This window comes from Podarcis liolepis (genome assembly GCF_965112155.1).
Source record: "Podarcis liolepis genome assembly, chromosome: 7".
In the NCBI taxonomy this organism is placed as follows: domain Eukaryota; kingdom Metazoa; phylum Chordata; class Lepidosauria; order Squamata; family Lacertidae; genus Podarcis; species Podarcis liolepis.
Window position 1 is genome coordinate 23355608 of NC_139561.1, and position 15333 is coordinate 23370940.

A 15333-nucleotide genomic window follows, 5' to 3' on the forward strand; every position below is an offset into this window, starting at 1 on the left:
ACAGGATCATTCTGCAATTGATTAATCCATGAAATAGCTCAATTACAAGCAACCTGATTGGCTAAAAAAGATCAGTTAGGCTCAAGATCTATTTAAAATTTATTTTTAAATATATGAACAGCCATAGGTCAGGGTGGAGGAACCTATGACTTTCCAGGTGTTGCTGGATTGCAATTCCCATCAGCATGGCCAATACGCAGGGATCATGGGATATGTAGTCCAGCAACATCTGGAGAGGCATATGCTCCCTATCTCTGGAATGAACCTAAAAAAGAATGCACAATATGTTTCAATATGTTGTAAGTGTCTTAAATATCTTTGAGTCAATCTGTTGCATACCTTTTGAAATATCAGAGCCTTATGTTTCCCCTTTCTTTAAGTACGATGCTGTGTGTGTGTGTGTGTGTGTGTGTGTGTGTGTATCTATATATATATAGACATTCCTCCACACAAATAAAGAAAGATGCATGCAGCATGGAAAGCAATTCCTATGTGATATTGATTAATCAGCTATGATTTCTTAGATGAATAGATGAAGAATTGGAGAGTAAGTACAGTCTAGTTGTTGCAGTGCTGGACTAAATCACCCACTCAACCATGATGCTTCTTGTTTGACCATGGGTCAGTGTCTCACTGTCTCTCCCCCTGCCTTCAGTCTCACCTACCTCAAAGGGTTGTTGCAGGGATAAAATGGACCGTGTACACTGCTCTGAGATTAATGGAGGAATGGTGAGATGGAAACATAATCATCATCATTTTATGAAACTTGAACTTTGCCAGAGTAGGAAATCCTGTTTTGTGCATATTGTAACAGTATGAATTAAAGCCACCAGAAGTCAATGGGCCATTTCTATTCTTTCCAGAGCTGTAAACTCAAAGTTGTTTATTTTAAAAACAAAAACAAAAAAAAAACACACCTCGCAGGCCCTGATCTATCCCCCACCCCCACGGAAACCCCATACTAACCTTAAAGTGAATGAGGCTTGGCTTGCTATAGAAAGGACACCCCTTAAATTCAAGTCCACAGACTTTATGTTTGCGAATAATTCCACTATGCAGCTTCTCCAAGTTTTGAGAAAATATCTCCTTTTCCAGTTTAGATGCACCAACAGGTTTGGAGTCTAAACCGACATCTGGCACCTGAGCAGTGTGAAATCATAGCGGGGAGGAGGAGATATGTGATTAGGTTATTTCAAAGATGGGGAATATTTTTTTCCTTTTTTCCTTTTTTGCTAAGGCTATTCATTAGTTGCAGGGCTTTAGTTAACAGTTGCAGAGAGGCCCACAGCACTGAGAAGAGAAGGTTAAACTCATTCCCTAATGTTGCTAATTGTCCCATTGGGTGAAACATACAGGAGCCTACCCTCTCGCCCACTCCAGCTTCAAATACCATGATTGTAAACTGAGAAAATGATGTGGAAAGCATTAGGAATTCAAATTGTGAGAAGAATTTCTGTCATTATTATTATTTTTAATTAAATGTGATAAATCTTCCTGGCTGATCTTCTGGATCACATAATGGCCTTGTTTGCACACCAGAGTACAGCATAGAAAGAAAACTACAATCCCTGGTTCAGACATACCACTAGGGGCAGAATTCAACAGTGTACCCTTCTGATTGATCCATCAATGAAACCATGAAGAGGAACAATTCCCCTCCTCCCCTGTAGCCTTTTTGGGGTTACTACAACCCCTCCATCATGGAGGGGGGGACAGGGGGGATCCCTGTTGCACAAGCAAAAGCCGTTGCATGAGCTTCTGCTGATAGTACTCATTAGCTAAATCCCGTCCTAAGTCAGGGATTGTGCTATGTTCCATCCATACACTACTGAGAAGACACATTTTCAAAAGGCCCTATCATTGTAAACCACTATAACTATGGTTTGCCACAGCATGCAAACTGGGCCAGAGTTTGGCCCACAGTTGTCTCCCAAAAGCCACTGGAGAACAGAACACAAAGGTTCTTGGCAACAGAGTAAAACAGAGGTTTCCACTTTGTGAATGTACATTATTCATTTGTCTTCCATGCCTTTAACACTGCTGCAGTGCTCTAAAGAGTCGCTCTGTTGTTTCAAGTGCAGGGTGAAAAGGGATTTCTTTTTTCCACATGAAATCATCTCCATCACCAACTCAACAGAATGTCATGTTCAGTCGCAACAGTCAAACAAGCCAGCAAACATGAAGTGATATGTGTCTTCACAAATCTCTGAGGCAAGACTAAGCCAGATATCTCGCCCCCCCCCCCCAGTTAGAAGAAGAAACGCTTTTGAAAATAGTCCCAGACTTCAGCTCCTTTAAAACAGAGCATCCTAACAAGAGTTTCGGCAAACCAAATGCTTCTCCAAGCAGAACTGAGGCAAAGGGGAGCCAGTTTGAAAATGGCTTGAGAGAAGCATCAATCCAATAATATTAGGAAGCTGAAAACCATTGATATACTGGTCCTTTGGGAGTGCCAGTTTCACAGAGATGTAAAGAGACACCATTTCTGTCCTGTTCCATTCAATTAAACTATGGTTTAATGCAACATGCAAACTAGGGTCATATCCGCACCATATGCTTAAAAAAGCTATCTAATCTCTACTTCCTGAAGCAATAAGCAAACTGAAACACAATCATTCTTTGAGATTCACAGTTCTCTGAATTTTGCAATGCAGTTCTCCAGCAAAGTAATAAGCAGAAAAATGCTTATACTAGGATATATTGTGCATACAAAATAACATACAAAAATGCATTATATTAGGGGAAACTGTTTTGCAAAAATCAGTACATTAGGCAAAATTGAGGTGTGGGTTATAGCCAATGCCAGTCCTACTCAGAATAGACCTATTAAAGTTAATAGACACAACTGATTAAATTTCAATGGGTTTACTCTGAGTAGAACTTAGTTAGGGAAATGCACACAAAAATGCTGATAAATTCTTATGAAAACTTTAAAAAATGCAAACTGATATGGAAGTGTGGAGAACTGAAAGTAAAAATGCGAATCTGAGAGAAACCAAAATTGACAAATTGTCCCATCTCTAGCAGTGGGTGGGGTCTCTCACAACAACAGGGTAAGACTCAAGGACTGATAGGGCACCCACACCCACCCACATCAAAGGAGTAACCTATCTTAGCAGAACCTCTTCTGCTGAAGGAGATCTAGTGTGGTCCTACCAAATAAATAAACAAAAAAGTAAGTAAAGCATGATGAACCTGGGGCACGCTGCACTCTTGGTTCCAAATTCCCGTAAACTCTGGCTTTGCTAGTGTCTCATCCCGGGTGTTCCCATCTTCTTCTTCCTCCTCCTCCTCTCGGTATTTGGTTTCTGCAATCATCTCTTGAGATGTTCCCATAAGGAGGTTTCTGTCATCAAGTGAGGTGCAAGGTGAAGGAGAACGCCAATGTTTCTATTGCAATACAAAAACACGAGTGAGTGACTGACTGGCTACCCTGGTGAAACAGACTAAACCACCTTGAAACTTTTACTGACTAAAATTACATAGGGGGAAAATGCTGGAGATATATTTTATTTTTTACGTTGACAAATGATCTAGAAGTCTTGACAATATTACAAAACAACATATCATGCATTTCTAAGCAAGAGCAGCCCAAACTAGTCCAGGAGTCTAGCTTTCCACAGTGACCAATTAGAAGCTTCCAGGAAACTCAGACTATGGGCACTAAGGCAATAGCACCCCTGCATCAAATTGCATTTGGTGAAATAGTATCACCAAACCAGGACGTTCTCCTTAGCTATTAATTCCAATAACCAGCCATTTATACACCTTTTATTAACTTGTCTAATTTGACTATGGTTGTCATGCGTTCAGAATTTCTTGGACATAGCCAGAATAATGCAGTCAGAAGCAGTGTCCAGGAGGAAATTGCTGAAATGTCCAGGAAAATCCAGACGTATTGCAACCAATGCCGGTAGTCTTGATTTTGGCGTGTTTTATTAAAAATAGCTCAAAAACTTCATTTTTAAAAATAGATTTTGCAAATAAAGCTCAACCAACAACTTTGGGCTGGGAGAGATTCTGCTTGAAATCCTGGAGTGCTGCTTCCAGTCAGTGTAGACAATACTGAGCTAGGCAGACCAATGAGTCTGACTTGATAAAGCAGCATCTGATGTTCCTAATCACACTGTTAACATCACATGTAGTTAGGTGCCAAGACCAAGGCTAGATTATGCATTCCCTAGGGTTTGTTTTTCTTCTAGAAATAGTGAGTGATGGGAGGGATCTTGGATTGGGATTGTGGTGTATAAGAAGGAGGGTGATCCTTCCCCCTCCTCCTATCATTTATCTCCAAAGGTGTCATTGCAACAAATAGAAATTTAAGGGGCAAACGGTAGTTCTGAAGAGTTGATTTTTAGGGTGGAAACAGTGGAGGTCACAGTCCCAATCTATAAGGTCTGTTCTTCCCTACCAAGACATAGCTGCTGTTTCTAGAATTAAAACAGATCCTGCATTCTTTATAATCTGGAGCTAAACTAGTGGCCATCAGCAACACACCTTACGTCAGTGAATTCCTACATGGATTCTTATTTATTAACTAACTTTCTATTGAGCTCTTCCTCCCAAAGGAGTCCAAGGTGGCAACAACACTGAACCAGGAGCCCTACAGGTCTGGTACTATTTACCTACGCCTATCCCGACAAAGGAAGGAACTCCAGGCATTTCAAGCTAGGACAGCCATACCACTGATTTATCAGCCCTTAAAGACAGAAGTGGGAAACCTTAGGCCTGGTGTGGGGAGTGAATGCCGCCCTCCAGGTTTGTCTGTCTGACCCTCAGAACTCTCCACAGACCACAGCCCTCATTGGCCCTTGTTGAGCACCTCAAATGTTTGCCTGGCTGAAAGGAGGATAAAGAAGTGATTTTTTCTGTAGAAACTGGATTAATGTATAAAGGTAAAAAAATGCATTTGTTGCTCCACCCCCCTTTACCTCTAACCTTGCCCACCACTGGCATCTGGCCCTCGGAAAGTGAATGTGGCCCTTGCACTGAAAAAACTTCCCCACTTTAGTTTCAAAGGCTAGCTGCACTTCTGTTTACCTGTGGAATAGTGGGCACTGCATCATCACATGCTTTCTTGATGTACTGCCATGTTTTCATGCGCCATTTTACAGCGTCAGAAAGCTTATCCTGGCTCTTCAGGGTCTGTGGGCACGACTGCTTTTTCACTTTCTCCATCTGAGCATCTTCTTTCAAAATCTGACTGACAATCTCAATTTTCCTTGCTTTCTGCTGTTCCACAAATTCCCTGTATTGAAAGCAAAGATGAGCAAACTAAGAGACCTAATGAACCGTCAGATAGCTTCATCTTCACCTAAACAGCTGGAATGTTATTATAATTTGAAAAAAAGAATATAGAATATAAAAAAAGAATGGGCATACAGTGCTGCAAGCATTCTCTTTGCATAGGCAAGGTATTCCTTTTCAAGGCTTTTGTATAGTTTGTGCCAGCTAAGTAAACCTGTGTTATCTAGTACCTGTTAGCTACTAGAATTTGTGTCATTGCCCCACCTGCTCAAAAACTATTCTGCAGTTTGTATCTAGCCAGTGAAAGAGACAGAAGCTCCAGATGGTTAGCAAGAAGGTGTCAGGGAAGTCTTCAAGGATTTGCTACTGGGGTGGCTTGTGGGTGGAAGAAGCAGTAGCTTTACATCTGGCTACCTGCCTGCTCCCACTTTAGAGTCTCTATGCTGCTGTAGGAGCATTGATTATATGCCTCTACTTAGTTATGATGTTAAAAAAATACACAGAGAAAGTTTCCCCATAAAAATAAGCATTTCTAATTTAGAAGATATATTAGACATAATCCAGGAGAAGGTTAAAAACATAACGGATGACCATCTGTCATGGATGCTTTAGCTGAGATTCCTGCATTGTGGGGGTTGGACTAGATGAACCTCAGGGTCCCTTTCAAATCAACAATTTTCTGTTTCTATGATAAGAAAAGCCTGCTGGATCAGACCAAAGGCCCATCTGATCCAACATCCTGTTCCCACAGCGGCCAACCGATGACGTTGGGTAACCTGCAAGCAGGATTTTTTTGGGGGGATGAATGAATTCCTATGCCCCCCCACAAATAACCCAGAGATGCATTTTAAATAAAAGGGCACATTCTACTCATGTAAGAACACACAGATTCCCAGACCGTCCGTGGGCTGGACTTAGAAGGCGACTGGGCCGGATCCAGCCCCCGGGCCTGAGTTTGCCTACCCATGCTGTAGAGCATCTAGTCCAACTCCCTGCCCAATACATCAAGCCCATAGTTAGATCAGCTCCAACAGATGCCTATCTAACTTCAGCTTGATAAACTCCACTGTTGTGACTTGCTCTTCCCTGGTACCAGACACTGAGTCCTCAGAGGACAAAACAGTTGAGGACCTTGAGGGTCAAGCCAGGTCTCCTTCAGTCAGTGCCAAGGATCCTGTTGAGGAGCCCTGTGGGTTGACATGTGCTGAAGGACCCATGAAGCCACCGCTCTGTCCTTGAGCCCAGGCTGCAGAGTAACAACGAAACATGTGTCTACAGACCCAAAGTCATCACACACCTCATGAGTATGGCGTCTGGTTGTGCGTAAGCAATCCCTGGAACTCCTTTACTATCAGCAGCTGGGGTTAGGCTGGGGTCTAGCATGTGTGGCCAAGTTATGAGAGTAGGGATAAGAATCACATACTGTATGTCACGTTGGACTCATTAGAGGAGAGTCAGGCTAAACAAATTTTGGGGTGACAATCTTATGTGTTTTTACAGGTAGCTTTATGCAGCCTAAGATGACTCTCAGAGAATCCCTAGAAAGTCAGCACCTAATAATATAAATGACTTAATGCACAATGCCAATGCCTTCCTTTCTTTTTTTCCGATAGACCCAGCAAGCAAAGCATAAAAACCTTCATCTAATCTTTGTCTTTAGTGATGCAATGCCTCCCACACCTTTCCAGAGTTAGATATTATATAAACCAGTGTTCACTTGGTAGTTTCCTCTAAGTTTGAGACTTCATATCTTCATTGCAAGAGACACAAATAGTTTCCTGTTCCTTTTTTAAAAGTACTACCATCCCCCCCCCCAAAAAAGTGGCAGCTCACTTCTTCCGCTTCTCAAACTCCACCTGTCTTTTATAGAGAAAAGCCTCCCGGGTGACATTGTGTCCTTGGGCCTCGATGGTTTCCTTCATCTTCTGCTCTTGCTCTTGAGCATCAAGAAAGTTGGCTTTGTTCTGAGCCTGGTGAGTTCGGAGCTTTTCCTACATATTGGTGCAGGGGAGGGGTTAGATTCATTTGTGAACAGTTCCACAAGAAAGAAACTTAAGATAAATTTGCAGAGCACTACATATTTAAACATGCCAGACAGAGGGACATCAACCTACAACTGAAGACCCTTGGGACAAGAGGGCCTTTGCCATAGGGTTGAAGTTTGCCCTGCTGGCCCCTGTTATCAAGGAGGCACCCTGCCTGTCGAAACCAACTGAAGACACATTGATTTCAACACAGAGTTAAAACTGGTTTCAAAAAGGGCAATCCATTTCCAACCTAACCAAGATGCCAGTGAGCTTCCACTGGACTTGAAACAGGCTGCCAGAATTCCAGCTTTTCAAATGCTCTCCACCTTCCATATAATAGCAACACTGGTGGTCATTAGAAGGGAGATTGTAATTAGAGCCAGTGTGGTGTAGTGGTTAAGAGTGGTAGTCACGTAATCTGGGGAACCGGGTTCGCGTCTCCGCTCCTCCACATGCAGCTGCTGAGTGACCTTGGGCCAGTCACACTTTTTTGAAGTCTCTCAGCCCCACTCACCTCACAGAGTGTTTGTTGTGGGGGAGGAAGGGAAAGGAGATTGTTAGCCGCTTTGAGACTCCTTAGGTAGTAATAAAGCGCACACTTGTAAGGTAGGTTAGGCTAAGACACAGCAGCTGGCCCCAAGTAATCAACTGAGCTTCATGGTTGATCTGAATCCTAGCCCAACACTTTAACCACTGTGTAGTCCTGTCAAGAGGGTGCTAAAAGAGACTCCTCAGTTGGGAAAGCTGGTCTACCCAAGGACTCCAAGGCATGCTTAGAAAAATCAAAGAACTTCAAAATAAAGCTAATACCCGATTGAAAGAGATGTTGTTCTTCAGGGACAACACAGTTTCCATCCTCTTTTGCATATACTCCTGGTTTTTCTGTTCCTGGCTTGCTTCTTTGTCACGGATCCTATTGGAGGAGCAAATCCAGTCAAGTTCATGGCTGCATCTATCATTCCCAGCGTTGTTATTGAAAACTTAAAATTTTAATGAAGTGCAAATGGCAAACCTTCCCAAACTTTTCTTCAGAAACTTGACTGCTTTTTCATGGTTCCTCTGAGCATCTTCCAATGCTTTGGAAAGACGGTGCTCATAATCATCCCTGACTTTCTGTATTTTTCTACAGAGAAGCAAAACACAGATTTAAAAACAAAATAACATTGTATGCCTGGCTTATATTCTTGAGTTAGTAGGACCACGGCTGGTGTTAGGGGTTGGTTTATGTGGGCACCTGCCAAGGTCCACAATCCAGAAGGGGCCTTTTACTAATCCTAGCCCTGCTACTCCTCTTGATTGCTGCTGCTGTCTGTTTACTTGCCCTCTACAAGCAGAGAGAGGAGCAAGTAGGAGCACTAACCTTTGCCTTCCCTCCCTGGATGCTGCTGCTACTGAAACTCAGAGGAAGAGGCAAGTTAATGGATGGCAGCAGCATCAACAGCAGTAAGGAGCTGGCGCCCACTAAAAACATGTTACCCAAGAACCACCACACAAAAAAGCTGGATCTAGCAGTGACAGGAACTTCAGAAGTTAACTGAGTTTGCTGTCAGGCTGGTGATCTGGAAGCAAGCAGGTCCCATTCAGGTGGGCAGTCCAACCAGGAAAAAGGTGGGCTGCATAAAGCGGGTATGTGAAAGTGAAGAAGGGGCAGGCATTAGTTTGGGTCCTGCCTTCTGGAACAACAAGAAACAAACTTTGCTCCATCATCACATATTTCAAGGATGATCTCATATTTTATAATGATTTATCAGTACACAGGTATGCATCATTAAGGGGAAGAGATATGAAGGAGCTGGAGAAATGGACAGCTACATTGCAGTATACTGAGGCAAGAACACTAGGAAAGAAAAACCAACAGAAGGTTCCTATTGCATTGGTTGCAACTTGAGAACTAGGACTGGTAATTTAGAACTCCAAAATCCAGGGAGAAATACGGATGGGGAGACTTCGGGAAACAACCCCAGAGTGGCCCCTGCACTGGTACCTTCCAGATGTTGTTGGGAATAAAACCTCCATCAGTTCCAACCAGCATGACCAACGGTTAAGGGTTTAGTCCTGGGGTAGGGAACCTTTTCAGGTTGAAGGCCACATTTCCTTCTGGGCAACCTTCCAAGGACCACATGCCAGTGGAGCAATGACTGTAAAATTTACCTCTATACAGTAGGCATGTTTCTATACACACCTCTCTCTATCCTCCTTCCAAGCAAGCAAGCAAGCAAGCAAGAGGTGCTATCAGAGTTTAAGGGCACATTCCAGCCAGGCAAAAGCACTCAAGGGGGATATAAAGCATGGCCACTGTGGGGTGTGGTCTGAGAAGAAGGGATATGGCTTTGGGGAGAGTTGCTGAGTTTGATAAAGAACAAGTAGGGACATATTTGCCCCCTAGGTCCGAGGTTCCCACTCCAAGTTTAGTCTAGCAGCATCTGGAGGGGCTGGCCTTAAGTTGAGGAAGACTGCAGCACACATCTCACTTACCTCTCCATGGCCAGCCACCTCTGGTTTAGCTGCAAAGTTCGGTTCTTCTGTTTCTGGAGGCGTTCTGCTGCTTGCATTTGGTTCTGCTGGTCCAAATATTCCTCGTCCTGTTTGATCTGGTTACGGAGCTCGGAAAAATTGCCCTGCTCAATTTCAATCTTCCACATCTCGAGTCTTATAAAAACAGACAAAGGAAGAACAAGCAATAATTAAGGACTTCTTCTGACTTGATTGCTGAGCAATTTGCTAGCACGTTAACATTACTTTGTGGATGGGAACCATGCTGCATTTTCCCCCCAAACTGACCACAGCTTACAGTAACACACCAAATCAAGTGAAAGCTTGCCAAGTCACAGATTAAAAATATTTGATGGTGGAAAATAAAATGGAACACTACACTATAGAAACACCATGAAAGTAAAACTCACTTTCCAGCTGCTGAACAGAGAAACTCATTAGCCAGAATTTTCCCTCCCAAACACACACACAAGAACCCAATAAGGATGCATCATGCTCAATGAGAACAGAATGTTTACTAGCTATTCAGGGCTTAAAAACCAAACATCAAGTGGGCAGGAGTACGGAATGGAGTATCCGTAGACCAGGCATGACTAACTACTTTGAACCCTGAATAGGAGCACTTGATACAGCAACATTTTTTCATAGTTACCCCTTGTTTCTCATCATTACAAAACTTAGATTATTTTGGTTTCATCATGTGAAAAATGTTTTATGCTACAATTCTATACACCCTTACCCAAGAGTAAGTCTCTAGAGACTTAGTGGGTTCTATCTAACCAAGTCCTATTATGAGTAGACCTACTGAAACTAATAGATTGCAGTTGGTTATGTTTCCTAGCGTCATTAGGTCTACTCTAAGTAGGACTACCATTGGCTAAATATAACTGAAAGGCAACACCTAAAAATGATCACATGTGGTCCTTTGCATACCAAATACTAAAACCCTCAATTTCATCCACTCCTTTGAATTAGCTTGGGCCAGCTGAGGCCACATTTGACAGCCGTTTTTAAAAAAATATTTTTTAAAAATGCAAATGCCACTCATCACACTACTAAAAAAAGTGCCAAGGAAGGTTCCCCCCCCCCCCCATTTCTTAAGCTTTTTATATAATTCAGCTAGAGGAGTCAGGCTGCTCTCTGGTTAATCAGCTGCTCAAGCTCTGCCATAAGCCCTTCATCCTGGACTCGCTTTGATGTGGCTGCAGCAGTGGTGTGACCTCCGAGACAAAAATAAAAAGGATTGGGTTTTTCTCCCCTCAAAAGACAAATACCTTGTATTTCTGTAAAGCATGATTTCGAACATGCAAGGCATCAGTTAAGAGCATGCAGTGTTGACTGTTATGCCAGCTCAAACATAAATTGCTGAACTAGCCATTATTTTGATAATTCAGCCCCCCAGACACTCCTCTTTCATCCTAGTCCAACACTCTTAACCAGAATACCACACTGCCTCTTCTCCCCTTTCAGGCAATTTCTATCTCAAGTGTGAAAAGGAAGGATTGACTTTACTCCCTCTGTTGCAAAAGGAGAAGCAGGCCAAACCAGTGCAGCCTGGCAGAGCTCCATCAAAACATCATAGAAAGTTTGAGGAAGAAGTAGGTTAGACAAACATCTGTTGGGAATCGTTTAGATAGAAATGGTCCTCTTTCGGGGCATGGGATGACCCCATTAAGCTCCCTTCCTGCTCCAAATGTCTTTAATACTAGCAGTTGCTTTCATTTGGTTCAGCTTGTATAGCACAGTTTCATTTACAAAGCAGTTAATTGAATGGGTGCAAGAGAAAATAACTAGTGCTTTTTTACATATATGTATGTTGAACACTTAAATTATCCAAAGAATCATTTAGCAACCTAAATCAAAGCTGCATTTTAAAAATACATGATTTCTTTTTGCAAGTTTATTCTGGATTGCATTGAGGACACAAACGACAACGTAAGGTTCAGAAGATGGGGCACTCTCTGCTTCCACCCCCCCTCACATTCTTGCTGCAGAGGGGGGGGGGGCAGGAAGGAAGGACCAGAAGATTTACCCAGTGCCTGACAGTTGGAAAGAATCAACATGATGTGAAAAATTATTTCTAGGCATCTCAGTTTTACCCACGATGCCACAAAACCAAACAAATAAACAAACAAATAAATAAAACTGTTTCCACAATGCAATTCAAACTTTCTTTAAGAGGGTGGTTGTCTTTTCACATTTTTCTTCCATCCAAGCATTAGGCCTTAACACATTTGCATACTTATTGATTAATTCCTCCACTTTAAAAAAACCAAAAAACATTAAGTAGGTTTTTCTGGACTCAGGGCTAAATTGCTAGGTTGCATTAATAGAAAACCATAATGATCAATCCTGCCTCTGTCTCTTTTGTGCTCTTTAAACTTACAGGCTTTCGTTCAGCATTGCAGTAATTTTTGACTCAAGGTCCTTTTCATTTCCCAGTTCAACACACACACGTCGATGCATTGCCTGTAGGCGGAACACGGCGGCACTATTACATTAAAGGGAAAAAGAGAGAGAAAGAGAAAAGAAGAAAAATGGAAATAATGAATGTTAAAACCTGGCACATAAAAAAGAGAAACAATTATGGTGCCTTGAGGGGTAAAGGCTTATGTTTTCAGAATTCTGCCAGTTTATATTAACAGAATGTCTTTCAATTACGTCCCTAAAGTGTCCATTCCCCGTTCAATCTCCTTAAAAACATCTACACAATTTGAATGACAATAACCATGGACAGCATTTTTGCAGACCTTACAGTCCATTTTAAACTGGTTTGCGAGTAAAAAAAGAAAAAGGAAAAGAAAACATATTACAACATTTTGTAACTAATATATTTTAAAACACAGGAGATTGGTTTATCAGGTGTGAACAAGGCCAGGGGCATCTTACCCATAGACGTTAGTGGTGTGGGGTGCCGGGGCGCCAGATTTTGGAGGGCGCCACAGGCTGAGTGTCCGGGAAGGAGTGTCAGGGCACGCTCCCTTCCCCGCTCTGGGGCAGCCCGCTCCTCTCCTCTCAGTCGCCCATTGGAGCATACTACGTTCAGCTCAGGGAAGCCCCTTTTTGTCCCCTCCTGCCGGGGCTGCCTGGGCGCCTGGTGGGTGCAATCGGAGGTGGGGGTGGGTCAGGGTGGGGGTGTCTCTCCTGCCCCTCTCTGGCCGCATCGCTGGAGGAGCAGGGAAGCACCCTGTGCAATCCCGGCGCCGAGCAAGGATGGGACAGCCGGCGAGTCACCTGATCTGCTTGCTGGCCCACCTGTCGCATGGACTTCCCCAGACGGGGGCAGGTAAGGGGCACCGGGCGCTTAGAGAGAGGCTTCGCAGGAGGGCGTGGGAGGCCATCTGGGCTGCAATCAGACCCCCCTTAAAAAAGGTCGACAACTCTGAGAAACGGGGGGCGCCAAAGAGATATTTGCACCATGGACTTCCGGGGTGGCGCCATCGGTAATGGCGGATTCCCTCTGATCTGGAGGGACTGGCTCCACGGAAAACGGGTCTGTTCCGCTACAGCGAAGCGGGGACCCTTTAAAAAATCACAGACGGATGAAGCCTGTGACCGTGGGACTCGGCGGGCACCTTTCGCGCCCCCCCAATTCGTAAAGGAACCCAATTACGGGCTCCGGAGTGAAGAGGGGCTAGTGGCGCAGTGCTGAGAGTCAACTGCTTCTTCCGTGGAGCAAAGCCGCACAGCTGTTGCCGGAGAGCGCTACCTTTTTCCTGGGACAATTTGGCTACAAAAACAACTACCCGTGAGCAGATCAAATTTGGACAATTGGACTTTAAACAACGATCTGTGAGTAGAACGAAAAATTGGATTAAGAAATTCCTCTTAATTTGGCACTGAAGCGGGAAGGTCTAAACAGGAAGTCAGCCTTCCATTTCTTGTAGATAGATTAAAGCAAAGACATGGCAAACTAGAGTTTAGAAAATCGTTTGTAAAGGATCAACTTTCATCATCTAAAACTACTGAACCCCCTTCGGAAGCAGGAGAAGAGGGGGGATTTTTTCTGGATTGTTTAAACCTGCAGAAGAGAGTGTAAAGAAAAGTAATTTTCCACCATCTTGAACCTGGGAGCGGAGTGTCAGGACAGACGTTTTTGGGAAGTTCATTGACTATAGACAAATGTTTTTGACAGACAGTTAAAAGAAGAGAAACATAGTGATTCCACTGTTCTCTTTCGCATTTTAAAGGAAAAAATATTGACAAAATATCTGAAAAAGGAAACTTTGATGTTAGATCTGCTGTTAAAAAAAATAAAAAATAAAAAAGATTGATACAAATAGAAGTTCTTCCCCTAGAGGGAGCTTGTGAAACTGTTATTAAATTTGAACTGGGGAGCTTCGCAGCTGCAAACAGATTAAGATCATGGGAACAGACTTCTGACCTTGCATAACAATGTATTCAGAGGCTCTGGTGCGTGCTTTCTGCAAGACAAGTGCTTTATTGGAACAGTTACATGAGAAGACGGATTTGATGACTGTTGCGATTAGAAATTTTGGACAGGTAGTGGGTATCTATATAGAGCCCACCCAGGAATCAACTCAGGAGTGTGCTCTGACAGATCAGATGAGGGAGGAGGTTGTTGCTGGACCTCGGGTGGCAGAGATGGAGGGAGCTGTGGCCCAGCAGGAACATAAGTTGTTAGATCTGACAAATGAACTTGGAAAAAGGCAGATTTGGAGAGATAGAGTTTTGTTTGGCTTGGAGATGGGGGGCTGGATAGACCCCTCTATGCAGGGATGTCTTGACTTTTCAAGTCTGGCAATGGGCCGTGAGGAGTTTGGGGTTGTGGGAGTCCTCAACTCTGGAGGGACCTTGAAACACGCTTTTAAATACCACATGGAGTTCAGTGTGGACTATGGAAAAGTGGCTGATCTGTCGAGAAGGGACAAAAATACTGTCAAGTTGGAGTTTCCACGAGTGAAAGGACCAGGAGACAAAGTAAAGTACAGGTATAAATATGAAGAAGATCTGCGGAAGGGACATGGAAGAGACTTAAGGGCCTCGGACATAAGATTACCAGGTTAATGAACTAGATGGATGGGATAGAAAGGACTGACAAAACCCGGGACCAGGAGGAAGAGACGTTGGATGAAGATTGGAAGAAAGTTTTTTAAAAAAATTTGCTTAGGATTGTTTTGTAAAATTAATGAGTATTAGAAAAATGTTGGAATGAAATTATTTGGCTTTAGCAGAAATCTAAAAAAGAACTATGCAAGAATACGTTATGGTTATGAGAAATTGGTATAAATAAGTTTTAAGTTTTAGGGTTTTTTATAGTAAGATAAGGTTAAAATAGATTAAGGTAATTTAATGACAGAATATTATGAAAAATGGGAAGGATTTGCTGTGATAATTAATAACTAGAATACAAAAAAGGGAGGTGTGAGGAGGTCGATGAAATAAGGTAATGACAGTTAAGGATTTGAGAATATTGGATCTGTTTTTAATTTTTTGTGGTTTACTTTTGTTTTTTGATTTTGATGTGTTATGTGTTTTGCTTTTGCTTTTTATCAATTTGTATTGTTTGATTGCTGTTTGTTTTTCCCTTGTTTTTCCTTCTTCT

The 15333-nt window shown here is 42.8% G+C and overlaps 1 protein-coding gene across 3 annotated transcripts in view; it reads right to left on the bottom strand.

The window, feature by feature from the left end:
• Window positions 1-15333, bottom strand: part of CFAP74 (cilia and flagella associated protein 74) — an 83065-nt gene that overhangs the window by 53912 nt on the left and 13820 nt on the right. For all 3 annotated transcript variants that reach the window (XM_083512787.1, XM_083512786.1, XM_083512788.1), the window contains exons 6-13: window positions 12154-12258; window positions 9750-9923; window positions 8287-8397; window positions 8085-8187; window positions 7081-7238; window positions 5041-5248; window positions 3196-3390; window positions 967-1140 (exon numbers count right to left, since the gene is read on the bottom strand). In XM_083512787.1, coding sequence (XP_083368913.1) covers window positions 967-1140; window positions 3196-3390; window positions 5041-5248; window positions 7081-7238; window positions 8085-8187; window positions 8287-8397; window positions 9750-9923; window positions 12154-12258 — 1228 coding nt within the window. The remainder of the gene's footprint in view (window positions 1-966; window positions 1141-3195; window positions 3391-5040; window positions 5249-7080; window positions 7239-8084; window positions 8188-8286; window positions 8398-9749; window positions 9924-12153; window positions 12259-15333) is intronic.